Raw genomic sequence first — 15,462 nt, 5'->3', positions numbered from 1 at the left:
AGATTTAGTGACGGAAGCTGTGTCATGGTCAGATCATTTTCTCCTCCGCCTAGACTTTCAGACCGCCGCTCACCACTGCAGGGAGACGGAACCAATGCGTTGGTTCCGTCCCAGGAGCCTGATGGACCCTGAGAGGTTCCTGACGGAGCTTGGGCCGTTCCCTGAGGATCTTGCCCATGGCACGACCGAAGAACTAGTTGCGGCCTGGGAACAGGCCGTGGCTGGGGCTTTGGACCGGGCCGTGCCTTTGCGGCCTCTGACCCAGCACAGATCCCAATTGGTTTTCTGAGGAGCTGAGAGAGATGAAATGCCGGAGAAGACGCCTAGAGAGTACCTGGAGGTCCAGCCGTTCCGAGGCTGATCGGACACTAGTTAGGTCTTTTTCGAAGACCTACCTAGTGGCACTGAGGGAGGCGAAATGTTCCTACATTTCCACCCTCATTGCGTCGGCAGATAACCGCCCAGCCGCCCTGTTTGGGTGACCCGCTCTTCTACATCAGGAGGCGGGATGACCCTGCAGGGGCGTGCCGAGGAGTTTAGTGGTTATCTATACGATAAAATCGCTCAGCTCTGGGATGGTTTGGACCAAAATTATGATGATCCAGGTGAGATGACGGAGATGCGTCTTGTCGAAGTTGTTTGGGATGAGTTTGATTCTGTGGCTCTCGAGGACGTGGACAGGCTACTGGGGAGGTTACATGCCACCACATGTTTACTGGACCCATGTCCCTCCTGGCTGGTGCTGGCCACTCAGGAGGTGACACAAGGCTGGCTCCGGGGAATTATAAATGCTTCATTGTTGGAGGGGGTTTTCCTCGCCGCCTTGAAAGAGGCGGTGGTGATACCCCTCCTCAAGAAGCCTTCCCTGGACCCAGCTATTTTGGGAAATTATCGTCCAGTCTCCAACCTTCGCTTTGTGGCGAAGGTTGTAGAGAGTGTGGTGGCATGGCAGCTTCCCCAGTACTTGGATGAAGCTGTCTATCTAGACGCGTTCCAGTCCGGCTTCCGGTCTGGATATAGTACGGAGACAGCTTTGGTCGTGTTGGTGGATGACCTCTGGAGGGCCAGGGATAGGGGTTGTTCCTCTGCCCTGGTCCTGTTAGATCTCTCAGCGGCTTTTGATAACATCGACCATGGTATCCTGCTGCACCGGTTGGAGAGTTTGGGAGTGGGAGGCACCGTTTATCAGTGGTTCTCCTTCTATCTCTCTGACCGGTCGCAGACGGTGTTGACAGGAGGGCAGAGATCGACCGCGAGGCGCCTTATTTGTGGGGTGCCTCAGGGGTCGATTCTCTCACCTCTCCTGTTCAACATCTATATGAAGCCGTTGGGCGAGGTCATCAGTGGCTTCGGGGTGAGTTACCAGCTGTACGCTGACGATACACAGCTGTACTTTTCCACCCCGGGCCACCCCAATGAAGCTATCGAAGTGCTATCCCGGTGCCTGGAAGCCGTACGGGTCTGGATGGGGAGAAACAGACTCAAGCTCAATCCCTCCAAGACGGAGTGGCTGTGGATGCCGGCACCCCGGTACAGTCAGCTGCAACCGCAGCTGACTGTTGCGGGTGACTCATTGGCCCCAACAGAAAGGGTGCGCAACTTGGGCGTTCTCCTGGATGGACGGCTGTTGTTTGAAGACCATTTGGCGGCCGTCTCCAGGAGAGCTTTTTACCAGGTCCGCCTGGTTCGCCAGTTGCGCCCCTTCCTTGACCGGGATGCCTTATGCATGGTCACTCACGCTCTTGTCACTTCTCATCTGGATTATTGCAATGCTCTCTACATGGGGCTACCCCTGAAGTGCACTTGGAGGCTTCAGTTAGTTCAGAATGCAGCTGCGCGGGTGCAGCAGGGATTGAGGGAGCCACATGTTTCTCCCGTGTAACACCGCTCCTGCGCAGTCTGCACTGGCTACCTGTGGTCTTTCGGGTGCGCTTCAAGGTGTTGGTTACCACCTTTAAAGCGCTCCATGGCTTAGGGCCCGGGTACTTACGAGACCGCCTGCTGTTACCTTATGCCTCCCACCGACCCGTACGCTCACACAGAGAGGGTCTTCTCAGGGTGCCGTCCGCCAAGCAATGTCGGCTGGCGGCCCCCAGGGGAAGGGCCTTCTCTGTCGGAGCATCTACCCTCTGGAACGAACTTCCCCCTGGTTTGCGTCAATTACCTGACCTTCGGACCTTTCACCGTGAATTGAAAACGCACTTGTTTATCCAAGCGGGACCGACTTAATTTTTAAACTTTTTGAATTTTAATAATTTTAATTGGGGTATTTTTATGAATTTTATGGGTCAAATTTGACGGTTTTAAATTTTCAGCCATTTATAGAATATGTTATTTTAACTTTTGTCTTAATTTGTATATTGTACTGTTTTTATTCTGGCTGTACACCGCCCTGAGTCCTTCGGGAGAAGGGCGGTATAAAAATCTAAATAATAATAATAATAAAAATTAAAAAAAATGTTACCTAGCCTGGTAACAAAATGTTGAGAAACCAACCCACAAGCTCAGAGAATGAACCTTCACCCTCACACTCCCTCCCCCACCCCATCCTGCTCTTTAAAAACTGAAGTTTAAGAAACCTTGGAATTTGATACCAGAATTTAAAGAAAATATTATTAGCACTGGCCAGCTGTTTCTAATGTTGTTCTTTGAAACTGCTTTTGTGCCTAGTCCAAAAGAGCTGAGAACTGGTGAAAAAAGGGAGCACTAACAGTTGCACCTCCTGGACAAAAGTTCTCCGAAAACCCTAGGCAGAATCTTGCAGACATCATGCTCTCAAACTCTCTTACAACTTTTGCTGAAATATAGTTTGCTAACTAAAATATATTGCACACTATTAACAAAGAAGATGAAGTTATGAATATTGCTTGCTAGTGCTCTTCTTGTTAATGAAGTTGCAAATGTTTTATATTAAATAGAAATGCATAAGAAACATGTACAGTATAAATTATTCAATTAAACTGATTTAGGCTGCAATCTTATAGCCTGCAAAGTGTTGCAGAAATTGTCACTTATTTTCTCCCTTTGAGGTTAAAGACAAGGCTCCAGTCCTGAAGAAAGAACAGCCTCTTTGGCTGCAATTTTCTAATTTGTATGTAGGAAGGATTCAAAATTATTTTGGTGGCATAATGTAGAGTAGAGTTGGTATTCAGCCGGTTTTGACAGGTTCTGGAGAGCCGGTAGTAGAAATTTTGAGTTGTTCAGAGAACCGGTAAATACCACCTCTGACTGGCCCCGCCCCCATCTATTGATATTCTCTGCCTCCTGAGTCCCAGCTGATCGGGAGGAAATGGGGATTTTGCAGTAACCTTTCCCTGGAGTGGGGTGGGAATGGAGATTTTATAGTATCCTTCCCCTGCCATGGCCACCAAGCCACGGCCACCAAGCCATGCCCACAGAACTAGTAGTAAAAATTTTTGAATCACACCACTGATGTAGAGTGATCTAATGTGAATTACCATCTCTCCTTGCCTTCTGTTACCTCTCTGATACCAAATGAAATATAAATAACCCAGATATTGATGTAAACTACTTCCTATTCCATTTGGAATGCTTTTCCATCTTGAAGTGTTAATCTACTGTCACTGGACAGGCATTGGGTTATTGAACTATTCCAAAGTACTATTAGAATTACTCTGCTGGTAATCAGTTATAATATGCTGTAATAGAATTTTGGGATGTTGTGGTAAACTAGTTCTAAGTTTTTATTTATTTTTCAAACTGAGTATTCTGCAAATATTAAAACTTTGTATTTGTAAATGAAGAGGTATTATAATTTTAATTAAGTTCTTTGATTACACTACGCTATTAGCAAAGAAAGCTTCACAATTTAAAATCACAAATTCTGATAAAATCGCAAATATTTCTGATAAAAGGGACTATGATCCATTTGAGATTATAATTAAAGTAGCACATTACTTTTGTTTTTGTAGCAAAACAATAACATGGCTATCCTGATGGAAATTGTTTTAACAGCATGTAAACAAATAAAAAAGCAAAAAAGAGATGAATGGGGAATAATATAAACATGTGTCAAAGTCTTAATTTTGTATTCATTTCCAGATTGATGTGAAAGATCTTAAACATAAGGGACTTATGCATCATTTTAGTTGCATTAATATCTTTACAAATATAAATGGTAAGCCCAGAACAGGGCACTCTGCCTTATGAATGTGAAAAAATGTAATTTAGCCCTTTTTAAAAAAAACTTCATTGATGTTCCAGTAGAAATGTCCTTTCCAACTTCATGACATTAAGAAGTAGATTCTTATAGTTTTTTGTTCTCACTGTTATATATTATGCATATTCCTCCTCCTCCTCCCCCTCCTCCTCCTCCTCCTCCTCCTCCACTACCACCACCACCACCACCATCATTTTGGGTGTTGAGGGAAATACATATATCACATATATATATTATACTAGCTGGATACCCGTGCTTCGCTACAAAACTATGTGATCGGGCTTGATAAATCGACATGTACAACTTGAAAATTAATGAGTAGTCTCCCCTTCTCTCTCTCAGTCTTGCCCCACAAAACCCTATCCTATCTTATCCCCCTTCTCTCCCTTAGCCTTGCTGCACAGAGGCCTCTCCTGTCGTATCCCCTTCTCTCCCTCAGCCTTGTCCCACAGAAGCCTCTCCTACCCTATCCCATGATTGCTGCTGTGAAAGTAAAACTGAAAGTGAAACTCCTCTCCTCTGTTTGTGTTTTGCATTTGAAACAGATTTCTTTTCAGGTGGGGAGGGGGAATAGAATTCCTTAGCATCAAAGGGTTGTTTGGAAAGTGAAACAGTATTTGCTGTGTGAGCAAGAAGGAGACAGGAAGGAATCTGACCATGGCTTAGCTCAAGTGTTCTGTATTAAAGCTGCTTCCTGCTATGAAAATAAAACTGAAAGTGAAACTCCTCTCCTCTGCTTGTGTTTTGCATTTGGAACAGATTTCTTTTCAGGTGGGAGGGGGGAGTAGAACTCCTTAGCCTCCGAGGATGTTAATCATAATATAGGAAATCCTAATGCTCTGATGGTCATTTCGAAAAATCATTTCTTAATGAGCACCTAGAAGCCAAGAGGAACATACGTGGCAAATTTCAAGTTTGTAGGCTTTACAGTTCTGGAGATTTTATGATTACTGTGTGAGTGGTTTTCGCTTTTATATATATAGATATTGTATATTTAATTTTCACAGGGTGAAAGAGGTTTGCCAGGTTTACAAGGCTTGGTTGGATTTCCTGGAGTACAAGGACCAGAAGGGCCTCCAGGAGCCTCTGGAATGAAGGTAAAACGATCCTTATGCCAAACATTAACTTACAGAATGGTACTTGAAATCCTGATAACAATAAACAAACAAGTTTTTGTATCTTTCTGTAGGGTGATACTGGAGAACCAGGACTACCAGGAACAAAAGGAACTAGAGTAAGTTTGCATGAAACATTTTTGCTGTTATTCATATCATGCCAGTTGTGGTTTGTGTAACAAGCCATAGTAGCCTGGTTTACATAACACTCCAAACCATTAGTCATGGATTACAAATCACAATAACTGGGCGCATGTAACATACTAGGTTATAATCAAATACACTGCATTCTGCTCAGTATGATGCATACTCTAGTTTTTAAAAGTAGCACTGAACGTGTTAGTCATTCTTAATTTGTTGTATTTATTACATGGTAATGTGCATGGCACTTTGTAGAGTACAATTTGCATGTCCCAAATGCAAATTACTTTTTCACTTTCTTACTAGAATGCTGTTTAATCTACTTAATAGTAATCAGTGTTAATGCTCAATGATGTGAAAATGACAGTGAAGTAGCTATTTACACTTAATCTTACTGGGCAAAGGTATCATTTGATCTGTTGTTTGCAAGTAAGAACAAGAAAGTATTCAACAGTTTATTATCAATCTAGCTAAAATATTTAAAGAAGAATGAAATATACTCCCATTAAAAAATTAGAATGCTGTGGTGGCTTAAATATCTTTTGGCGGCTGGGATCTGAAGTTGCTGTTCTCAAAGATTGTCAGAGAATAAATGCTTCTCTGAGTTTAGAAGTTCATGAAAGTACCTCATAATAGCATCTAGCCACCTTGTTTATCAGCCTCTGTTTCAATTGTTTTCAATTTCCCAGCATCAGAATAATTGATTATATCTTCTCAAGTGATTGCAGGTAGTCCTTGCTTGAAGCAGTAAGATTTTTCATCACTAAGCAATGTCATAAACATCACATGACCATGCAAAAGCAGTTCCAATAGCCCCTGGTTATAATAGTTAAATGAATCACCATTGGTTGTTATGCAAGGACTTCACGTAACCATGATTTCTGGCATCCTGCCAACTTCCCAATTCACTTTGCTTGCGGGAAGCCTGCAGAAAAGATGACAAATCGCAATCATGTGACTGAAGGACATTTAATGGTTAGAAATCCAGGCCAGTTGCTGATGACTCGACCCATGATCATAGATGTGGGGTACAACGATGGCTTTAACATTGAGGATTGGTTGTAAATATTACTCATTCAGCACCATCCTAAGCTCAAACAGGTACTGACTTCTGGATGAGAAAAATGGCAGATAGACATCTTTGAAAGTGCAGAGACAACAATGCAGGAATAATGCAGGAATAACCAGTGGACTGGTAGCAAACTCGGTCCAATAGAACTTCTTTGGACAAGGTGAGGATGAGGGAGCACTCACATATGCACCAGATGGCAGGACAGGGTTTGCTCCCATAGTCTGAGCACTGGGAGATAGAATAGAATAGAATAGAATTTTTTATTGGCCAAGTGTGATTGGACACACAAGGAATTTGTCTTGGTGCATATGCTCTCAGTGTACATAAAAGAAAAGATACGTTCATCAAGGTACAACATTTACAACACAATTGATGAAGGAAACCATCAAGCCATTAACTGTAGCACAGCCTTGAAGAACATTAGATTAATCAAATCTCACTTTTGGATCTACAATTAATGTAAAGTTAAAGAGGTCTTTCAAAGAACCAGACAAATTTATCTGACCAGACAAATTCGGAGTATTAGAACTTGTTAAGAACTTTGAAAATGTGAGTAAATAAAACAAAACAAGCCTAAGATTTTGTGACTACAGTATGAAAATGGGACAGGTCAGGGGCCTAAATTTCCAATCGGGAAAAGGAACAGTGAAACTTGTAAAATAATAGACAAAGTCATGACACATTTCAAAGTATCTTTGAGGAATTAGGAGAGAAACTTACAACTAAATTGACAGCAATAATTTCTATAGTTCCAACATATTTCTTGAAGACTTTAAAGAAGTTAAAAATGTCAAAGATAAGGAAGAGAAAATCCCAAAAAATATAGAAATATTGGAAAATAAAGAAATGGTGGAATATAAAACAGAGTTAATTGTTAAAGTGGAATTATAAATGACAATGAAAAACAACCAGGACAAGGATATTATTACTGGATTTAATTCTGGAAACCCTTGATGGACTTTTTGCCAGTAGTGTTTTGGAGGAGAATACCGATGAGGTTTAAAATTACAAAAGCAGCATCATGACATCACAAGTCCTTCCCCTGCTCTATATGTATTATGACGTTGCATGCTAACACGAAAGGACAGACCTTATGGTTCAGCACTGCTTTCATCATTTTGTTAAAACTAAAAAAATGGTTGAGAATGTGACTGTTGTTATATGTGTTTCTAATGGTTTAAAATGTCCCTCATGAATGTTGAGGAAAAACAATGTCTTGATGGTACTAATTACATTCTTTTTATCATTTCCTCAAATCTTAGGGGCCCCCTGGTTCAGCAGGCTATCCTGGGAATCCTGGCCTTCCGGTGGGTATAAAACCAAGGTTGCAGTTGAAACATAGTCAATGTTTTATTTCAGTAGGAATAACCACTGTTTGCTTTTCTGTATCCTTTCTGAACCTCAGGGCATCCCTGGAGGAGATGGCCCGCCTGGTCCTCCTGGGATCCCAGGATGCAATGGAACAAAGGTAAACTGTTTTAAACAAGTATTTTGAAGCTCTTTTTAAAAATCCATGAATTAAAGACATTTTTTCTCTTCCATTAGGGAGAAAGAGGTCCTCTTGGCCCACCTGGCTTACCTGGCTTACCTGGCAGTCTCGTAAGCATTTTAAAATCATTTGTTTTAACTGAAATCAAAATGAGTATAATAAAAAAATAAATATGAAAATCGACGGCTCAGTTTGCAATTCATAATTTAAATGTGAAACTTGATAATTAAAACATCTGGCTATTTTTTAATTTCTCAGACAATGTTATATTTTCTAGGGACCTCCAGGAATTCCAGGAATAAAGGTACATTTTCTAGTTAAGAATATATTTATTGTTTACATGATATATGGATTTGCTACTCTAACAGAATTCAAAAAAATCATTTGTTCAATTGGTCATAGGGGGAAAAAAACCCAACATCCATAGAAGATTAAGTATTTGGGCTAACTCAAAATGTCACAGAATAATGAATAACGATTTATTAAAGAAAACCAAGAGTTCCCTCTCATTGTAAAGACAAAGGAAAAACCAGTTTCCTGCATGATGTTGCCTGAGCAATTGGTTTTTCTCTCCCTTGTAAAATATTAGCAGTCCTTATGTTGCCCGTTCTAAATTTGGAGCTAGCATCCTTTCCTCTCTGAGAACAAAGAATCAATTGCCTTATTGGATTTTTTCTTTTTCTTTTTTTGGAAAAACATACTTCATTTCTCTTTTGAGGAAAAAGGAGCTGCAGAGAACACACTCTGATTGGAAGTGGGGCCTAACGCAAGTTTCCTGCTTTTAAAAATAATCTCCTTTCCTAAGGTTTTTAATGGGCCATTTACCACAAAAGAAGCCATGAGGCAAATATAATGACAGAATATGTCACAGGAAATAAGAATAGACCTTCATCCAGACTGAGGAAAGATTCCAGTTTGGAACTCTGCATAAGTATCTTTTTTTTCCCCAAAGAAAAATGGTCAGTTTCTTTCATTATGACAGACTGCTCCATTGCTCCAACCATACTGTAATTTTTTTTCCAAAAGAAGCATTTTTCTTCAGTTACAACTTTTCCATTGAATTCACAGGAAGGATTGGAAGAACTACGTAGGGCCCCACAGTAGGCACCTGCTTGTGCTCAGGTTCTGTTTAAACAGATAGGTGGGTCAAAGATCTCACCTGTGGTTTTCAGGTAGAATTGCTGAAACACTATAAAACAAGTTCAGTTCTCGAAAGAAAAAGGAGAATCTTCCTTTTTTTTAAATAAGAAGATGTAACTAATGGAACCTGTCAGCTCCCTTTTGCAACCAATAATTTTGTTTCTCTTTTGTACATTCTTAAAGTTTACTATCAATCAGAGGGGCAAATAGAAAAGCAATAGCACTTAGACTTATATACAGCTTCACAGTGCTTTATAGCCCTCTCTAAGCCATTTTACAGAGTCAGCATATTGCCCCCAACAATCTGGGTCCTCATTTTACCAACCTCAGAAGGATGGAAGAATGAATCAACCTTGAGCCTGGTGAGATTTGATCTGCCAAACTGCTGGCAGCCGGTAATCAGCAGAAGTAGCCCGCACTACTGCACTCTAACCATTGCAGCTCTTAAAGAAAAAGAAGTATAAAAGATAACAATAGCAATAGCACTTAGACTTACATACCACTTCACAGGGCTTTACAGCCCTCTCTAAGCAGTTTACAGAATCAGCATATTACCCCCAACAATCTGGGGTCCTCATTTTCCTGAGCTCGGAAGGATGGAAGGCTGAGTCAACCTCAAGCTCGATCAGGATTGAATTCCTGGCTGTAGGCAGTCAGCCTGCAATACTGCATTCTAACCACTGTACCACCAGGAGTTTTAAAAACTTCCATGGGACAAAAATTATTGTATGACTAGACTGTCAAACTCCCGGGCCAGATGCATCACACATTGGCCACACCCATGCCCAAAGTCCCGATACGTCAAAGGACTTCTGCCACAACGACGTGAGTTTGACGCCCCTGAATTAGATAAAAATTAGATTTCTGTTTTATCGCTATTTCTCTCTTGTCCATGTCTTGTTCTTTTAGTTAAAAGCCAGCTTAAAGACCTCAGAAAGTTTTTTTGTTATTTTGCAATATTTTAATGAAATCCTTAAAAACCTTAATATATCATCAAATGTAAAATTTAAAATTAATTATGGTTATTGATAAGTTAAAGTCCTCAATTTTCACTCAAGCAGGTGAACAGCAGCAGCAATGGTCTTGCACTAATTGTAATCTATTATTTTAAAATCTGCGTCATATAGGGAGACCCAGGAGAAATTCGTGGAATCCTGCCAGATGGTTTTCAAAAGGGTGAGAAAGGATTGCCTGGGCGTCCTGGATTATCAGTAAGTTTTATTCTAACTAGCAAAGTTCACAATTTTGATAAATGGTGGGGTGATGAGAGGAGGCAAAGGAGAATCTTATTTGTTATTGCAGAAACCTTAGAGAAGGGAGTGACTTGCATTTCTATACACTCTGTGGATGATTTTTATCCCCCTAAGTCCATCAGAAAAACAGAATCGAAAAGTTAGGAATATAAATAGTAAAACACCATATAACTCTGCAGAAGTGAAGGGGCATAGAAGAATCCACAAAGATAGGAGGTACCTTGACTGCCCCTGATCAACTCTGGTATCCTGGGCATGTTGCTTCCTTTGAGGATCTGGATTAATCTGGAAAGAAATTTTGAAGTCCTGTTGGATAATTTAATGTAAATATTCACACAAGTTGTAGAAATTGTGAAAAATATAATATCAACACTAAAATTACTAGGAAAGAGCTTGAAATATTCTGTCTGTGATGTGGATACCAATGAATAACATATTGGGCACAATTTTGTTTGCCCCATAGTTGAAAAAGATAGTTTAGGGCTGGAAAAGATACTGAAGAAAATAATCAGAATTAATTATCTAGTGGTTGAGTGCCGTTTGTATAAAGAAAGGCTAAGATAGTTAGGCCTTTGAAATCACCATTACAGCAATTTCAGAGATTACAATGAGACATAAAGGGGAGATGAGCTAAATTTTTGTTTGAGCTTGGCTCCTGAGCCGTGTTCAAGTGTAGGAAACTGTGACATTATATAGCAAAGTGGCTAAGAAACTGTGTTACTGACGTCATTTCTCAACCTTTGTTCATACCCAGGGAGCACCTGGACCTCCAGGTGTTACTGGCCCTGTTGGACCACCTGGACCTCCTGGAAGACAAGTAAGTGATCAGCTTCAGAGGTTTTAAACTGCATATTGCAAGAATTCATGATTTCAATTAGGTGTTGTCTAAATTTATCCCTAATCTAAATTTGTCCTCCAACTATAGATATATTAAACATGCACTGGGTTCAGCTAGATCTCACATCAGGTGATTTCAGAGAATTCCCCTTTTTTTGAGGCAAAGCAACATTTCTCCAGATGGACCCAAATGGAATTGATATTACCCTGAACAATTCCAGAACAATTTCAATATTTTAATTGTCTGTAGAAAGGGTGATTATAGGTTTGCAAAAGATATGTATATGAAAAATGCCAAGGCAGGGAAAAATCAGTATTGATCAACTTAGCCAACCCTCCTTTCCCTTCTTTGCAACAACCTTATACCCAGCCAATGCCACAAGACCCTGGCTTTTAGAGGGAGGGGTAAGCCATGAAGCAGAAGATTGGAATTCTTGCTAATGGGAAGGTGACCCATTCCACAGCCCCATATGAAGCCCTGCAGAACTGTCATTGAAGCAGGTCCTGTGAAGCAAGAATCGAACCACTTAACCTGCTTAGCTTGGCTTTAGCTTAGCTTGGCTTTCCAAGGCAGTCACAAATCAATCATTTAGTAGTGGGAACATGCAAATGGAAATGTGAGTCAAAGTTGTTCATGTTCCTTTCCAATATCTGATTCTTTCCATCAATCTCCATTCCAACCAACTCTTATTCGAGCACTGAAAATTGTACAGTATTATATTTTTCATCCTCCTTGCTCCTTTTGAAGAAACTTTTTTCGCTATTATTTCTTTTGTTGTCTTTTATGTCATGTTAGGCCTTTTCTCTCTCTTCCCCAACATTAGGTCTTATTACAATAGGTAATAGGTTTCAAGTGCTATGGCAGCATGGCACTTTAGATGTGATTCTGAAAAAGATGCTTTGATGTTCAGGAAGTACAGGCAGAGCATCTGTCTCTAATTCTTCAAAGCAGCCACAGTTTTGATGCAAACTTGTATTGTGTTTGGGCTCCTGCATATTCCAAGGCCTCCATTCAAAATTATTTCTAAAGTACTGCATAGTCCTATTGTGAATCAGTATTGCAATTATGGTATTTATGTGGTGTGCAGAGTGTTTAAGTGTGTCATAGAGTGTGTAAGTTGCAAATTATATCCTATATTATGATATATTATGCATTCAAGCCAATATTTGATTATTATTCAAAATGTTATATAAAGAAATGTAAGAAATCCCTAATTACGAATCAACATGGTGGCAAAGAGAGAGAAGACAAGGGAAAAGCTGCTGCCGCTGCACTACCAATATCCCAATTTCCACTCCTCAGAAATTATTAAATGGCTTTTGCAGGTAAAGACAGACTTGGCAGCTTTAGATCATCTTTGAATTGCAGCTAGTGAGGCTGTGCTCTTAAGAGAATCATATCTCTAGGATGGATACAATGAAGAATTTCTTTAATAGTCTGAATTGCTCCCATAGAAGAAGATAATGCTATAATAATATGCACAAAAGTGCCTACCGTTCCTGTCCTATTGTTCCCTTTCATTATATCAAATTAATACTTTGCTTATATATATATATATACATATTTTAGCCTATATTTTATATATATTTTAGCCTATATACATGTTTATATGTTTATATGATATGTTGTTGTTTTTGTGTCAATGTCTGCGTATACTGTTGTGACAAAATAAAAATAAAAATAATGCAGTATTTCTGGAGAATAAGCTAGGGAGGAGCAAATATTGTAGGTACGGGAACCAGCAGATAAGACTTTCAAAAATCCCCCTACTTTTGTGCTTGTGACTGTCCTGGGTAGGGCATCTGGATTACATAAAAAAGACAAACCAGGGTAGTAGCAGAACTCAGCTAAGTTACCCACCATATAGCAAGAAAGAGCTGAAGAGAGAAGAAGCCCAGGAATGATACTGGCAGAAGTTTATGTCTGCTTTTGAAAAAGTAACAATAGGTCCTGCTGTGGGAAATGTCATAAGGCAGCAAACACAAAACTGGCTTAGTGTGATAGCTTCTCAGCTTCTCCAGGATAGCCATTATGAGATAAGAGGAGTACAGTACGGGGCTGTTGCATTTGGTCTAAGCCAGAAGTAAAATTTGTAAAAGTATATGTCAGCGTTCCAGGAAACCCCTCCTGCAGAAAAGACTCCGAAGCCAACATCTTTCAAAGCTCTTTTACTAGCATAGGTAAACTGGCACAGTTGGATGAAAACCAAAACTCGGGATTCGGGTTCCTCCCTCAGTAATACACACTCCAAAATGTCCACCCTCATGACCCCTCTGCTGGTCACATGCTCTGATCCTCAACCGTCCCATGTCGAAGCATCACTCCGGCCACTCCTCCTCCAGATGCGAGCCCAGCCTGACCTTGACCGGCAGGAAGAATGTTGTTATGTCTAATAGCCCCTTGTACCCTCACCCACCTCTCCTACTTTCCCACACCGGAGAAAGTGGCAGCATGTGGAAGCCTTCGGCCTAGTATGGCTTCCAAAGCTGACAGTATAAAAGTAAAAAGTAAAAGTAATTTTGTAAAGTATCAACAGTTACTGAGGCAGGAAAGCAGCATGATCCAATACATCAATTCAGAAAGGAATAATAAAAGAGAATATTCACAAAAGTCCAAAACATCAGTAGTGAGAAAGTCCAAGATTTTCAAGTTCTTTGCAAGAGGGAATAATGGAGCTATAGATTCCAATTACTGGAAACAGGAAAATAACTCTTTTAAAGCACAGGCCTTCTAATCGTTTACAAGACTGAGAGAGAATTTTTGGTCCTGCAAAGTCTTTATTTTAAATCAGTGCTATGAATCATGAGCTGTATTTTTCTCCTGAAGACCTGATTATTCTAAACTGAATAATAACAATAAAGAATACCATGCATCAAGAATATCTCAGAAACCACAAATAGACTACTACAACCACATAGAATCAGCATAGCACACAAGCCAACTAAAGTCCTTCAAAATATCCTAAGCAAACCAAAAGACCCAGCAATCCCAGAAGAAAAAAAACAAGAGTCATCTACAACATACAGTGTAAGAACTGCAACAGCCATTATGCAGGGCAAACAGACAGAAGACTGAGAGAACACATCCATGAACACCAACTGACAGCCAGAAGACATGCCGAAAATTCTTTAATTTCACAACGTTTAGACAGATTTAACCGTCGTTTCAGTTGGGAAAATGTGACAATCCTAGACCAGGCCAAGTCCGCACATGCCAGGGAATTTCTAGAAGCCTGGCAGTCTGACAAATCAGCCATTAAAAGACACAACCAAGGAATCTCTAAGTCCGCCCCCACCCACATAGACAGGCAAGACACCAGAATGTAAACTGACAGCAAACAGCACTCCTTACTAGCACTGAGGATATTACCTAGATAACGGTAATGAAATGTCTGCAAGAAAACAAGCAGGTTCAGAGAGCACCAAGGATCCCTCAATAAATATCACTGACAAAATCATGATTGGTCAATTGCAAAAGACACTTTTACTTAAAACAATCTACATCCTGTGATGATACTTTTAACACCATCAAAGAACAACATCTGCTTATCCCAGATGCTTGGGAAGGACTTGATAGATGGATAAAAATACCAAAACTAGTCTAAACAACTGTGGAACCAACCACAATAAAAATATAGTAAACCTATATGCCTCCTGACTCTTGATGACTTTTGCTGGCTATATGATACAGTATAAATGACTGGTACATGATATAAAGACTGTGGCTCCCTAAAAATATGGCATTGGGGGGAGTATATGGACCATACTGAGAACCATTTAATTAAAATCACTTTGCAGATTGGTACTAGGCTCATTCTTGTCAAGTTTATGAAAGAAAAATACAAAACAACTGGTTCCTAAAATAAATCAAGGCTATATGGAAAAATTGGCAAGGCAGTTTGTATTTCACCATGACTCCTATTGCTAGACATTTTTGTCTTTCTCTTGGGAAGTAAACATTAAAAATAAATCATAGAGGAGAAAAATATATAAACTTCAATCCTATGTTCCCTGGAACTTCATAGCTTTGATCAGAATTTGCTTAGAATCCACTAACCAAATATGTGTTCTCAAGAACAAAACAAACAAAACCCATATGAGACTCATTTTTTTCCAGTTTGGGAAAATGCCCACAGAATTTATTTTACAGAAATTGAAAGAACAGTATCAACCTCCTGTGTTCAGTTGAAGAAGAGCAGATAAAATGTGAAAAAACCAATGTGAAATCTCTTATG

At 40.1% G+C, this 15,462-nt stretch overlaps 1 protein-coding gene across 2 annotated transcripts in view; it reads left to right on the top strand.

The window, feature by feature from the left end:
• The window catches only part of COL4A1 (collagen type IV alpha 1 chain), a 176,621-nt gene that overhangs the window by 58,561 nt on the left and 102,598 nt on the right, over window positions 1-15,462 (top strand). For both annotated transcript variants that reach the window (XM_058184421.1, XM_058184420.1), the window contains exons 3-10: window positions 5,188-5,277; window positions 5,370-5,414; window positions 7,771-7,815; window positions 7,914-7,976; window positions 8,054-8,107; window positions 8,275-8,301; window positions 10,265-10,348; window positions 11,145-11,207. In XM_058184421.1, coding sequence (XP_058040404.1) covers window positions 5,188-5,277; window positions 5,370-5,414; window positions 7,771-7,815; window positions 7,914-7,976; window positions 8,054-8,107; window positions 8,275-8,301; window positions 10,265-10,348; window positions 11,145-11,207 — 471 coding nt within the window. The remainder of the gene's footprint in view (window positions 1-5,187; window positions 5,278-5,369; window positions 5,415-7,770; window positions 7,816-7,913; window positions 7,977-8,053; window positions 8,108-8,274; window positions 8,302-10,264; window positions 10,349-11,144; window positions 11,208-15,462) is intronic.

Source organism: Ahaetulla prasina, chromosome 1, assembly GCF_028640845.1.
Source record: "Ahaetulla prasina isolate Xishuangbanna chromosome 1, ASM2864084v1, whole genome shotgun sequence".
NCBI lineage: Eukaryota > Metazoa > Chordata > Lepidosauria > Squamata > Colubridae > Ahaetulla > Ahaetulla prasina.
Note: the sequence above shows the minus strand (reverse complement) of the source record. Positions and strands in the feature narration are given on the sequence as shown.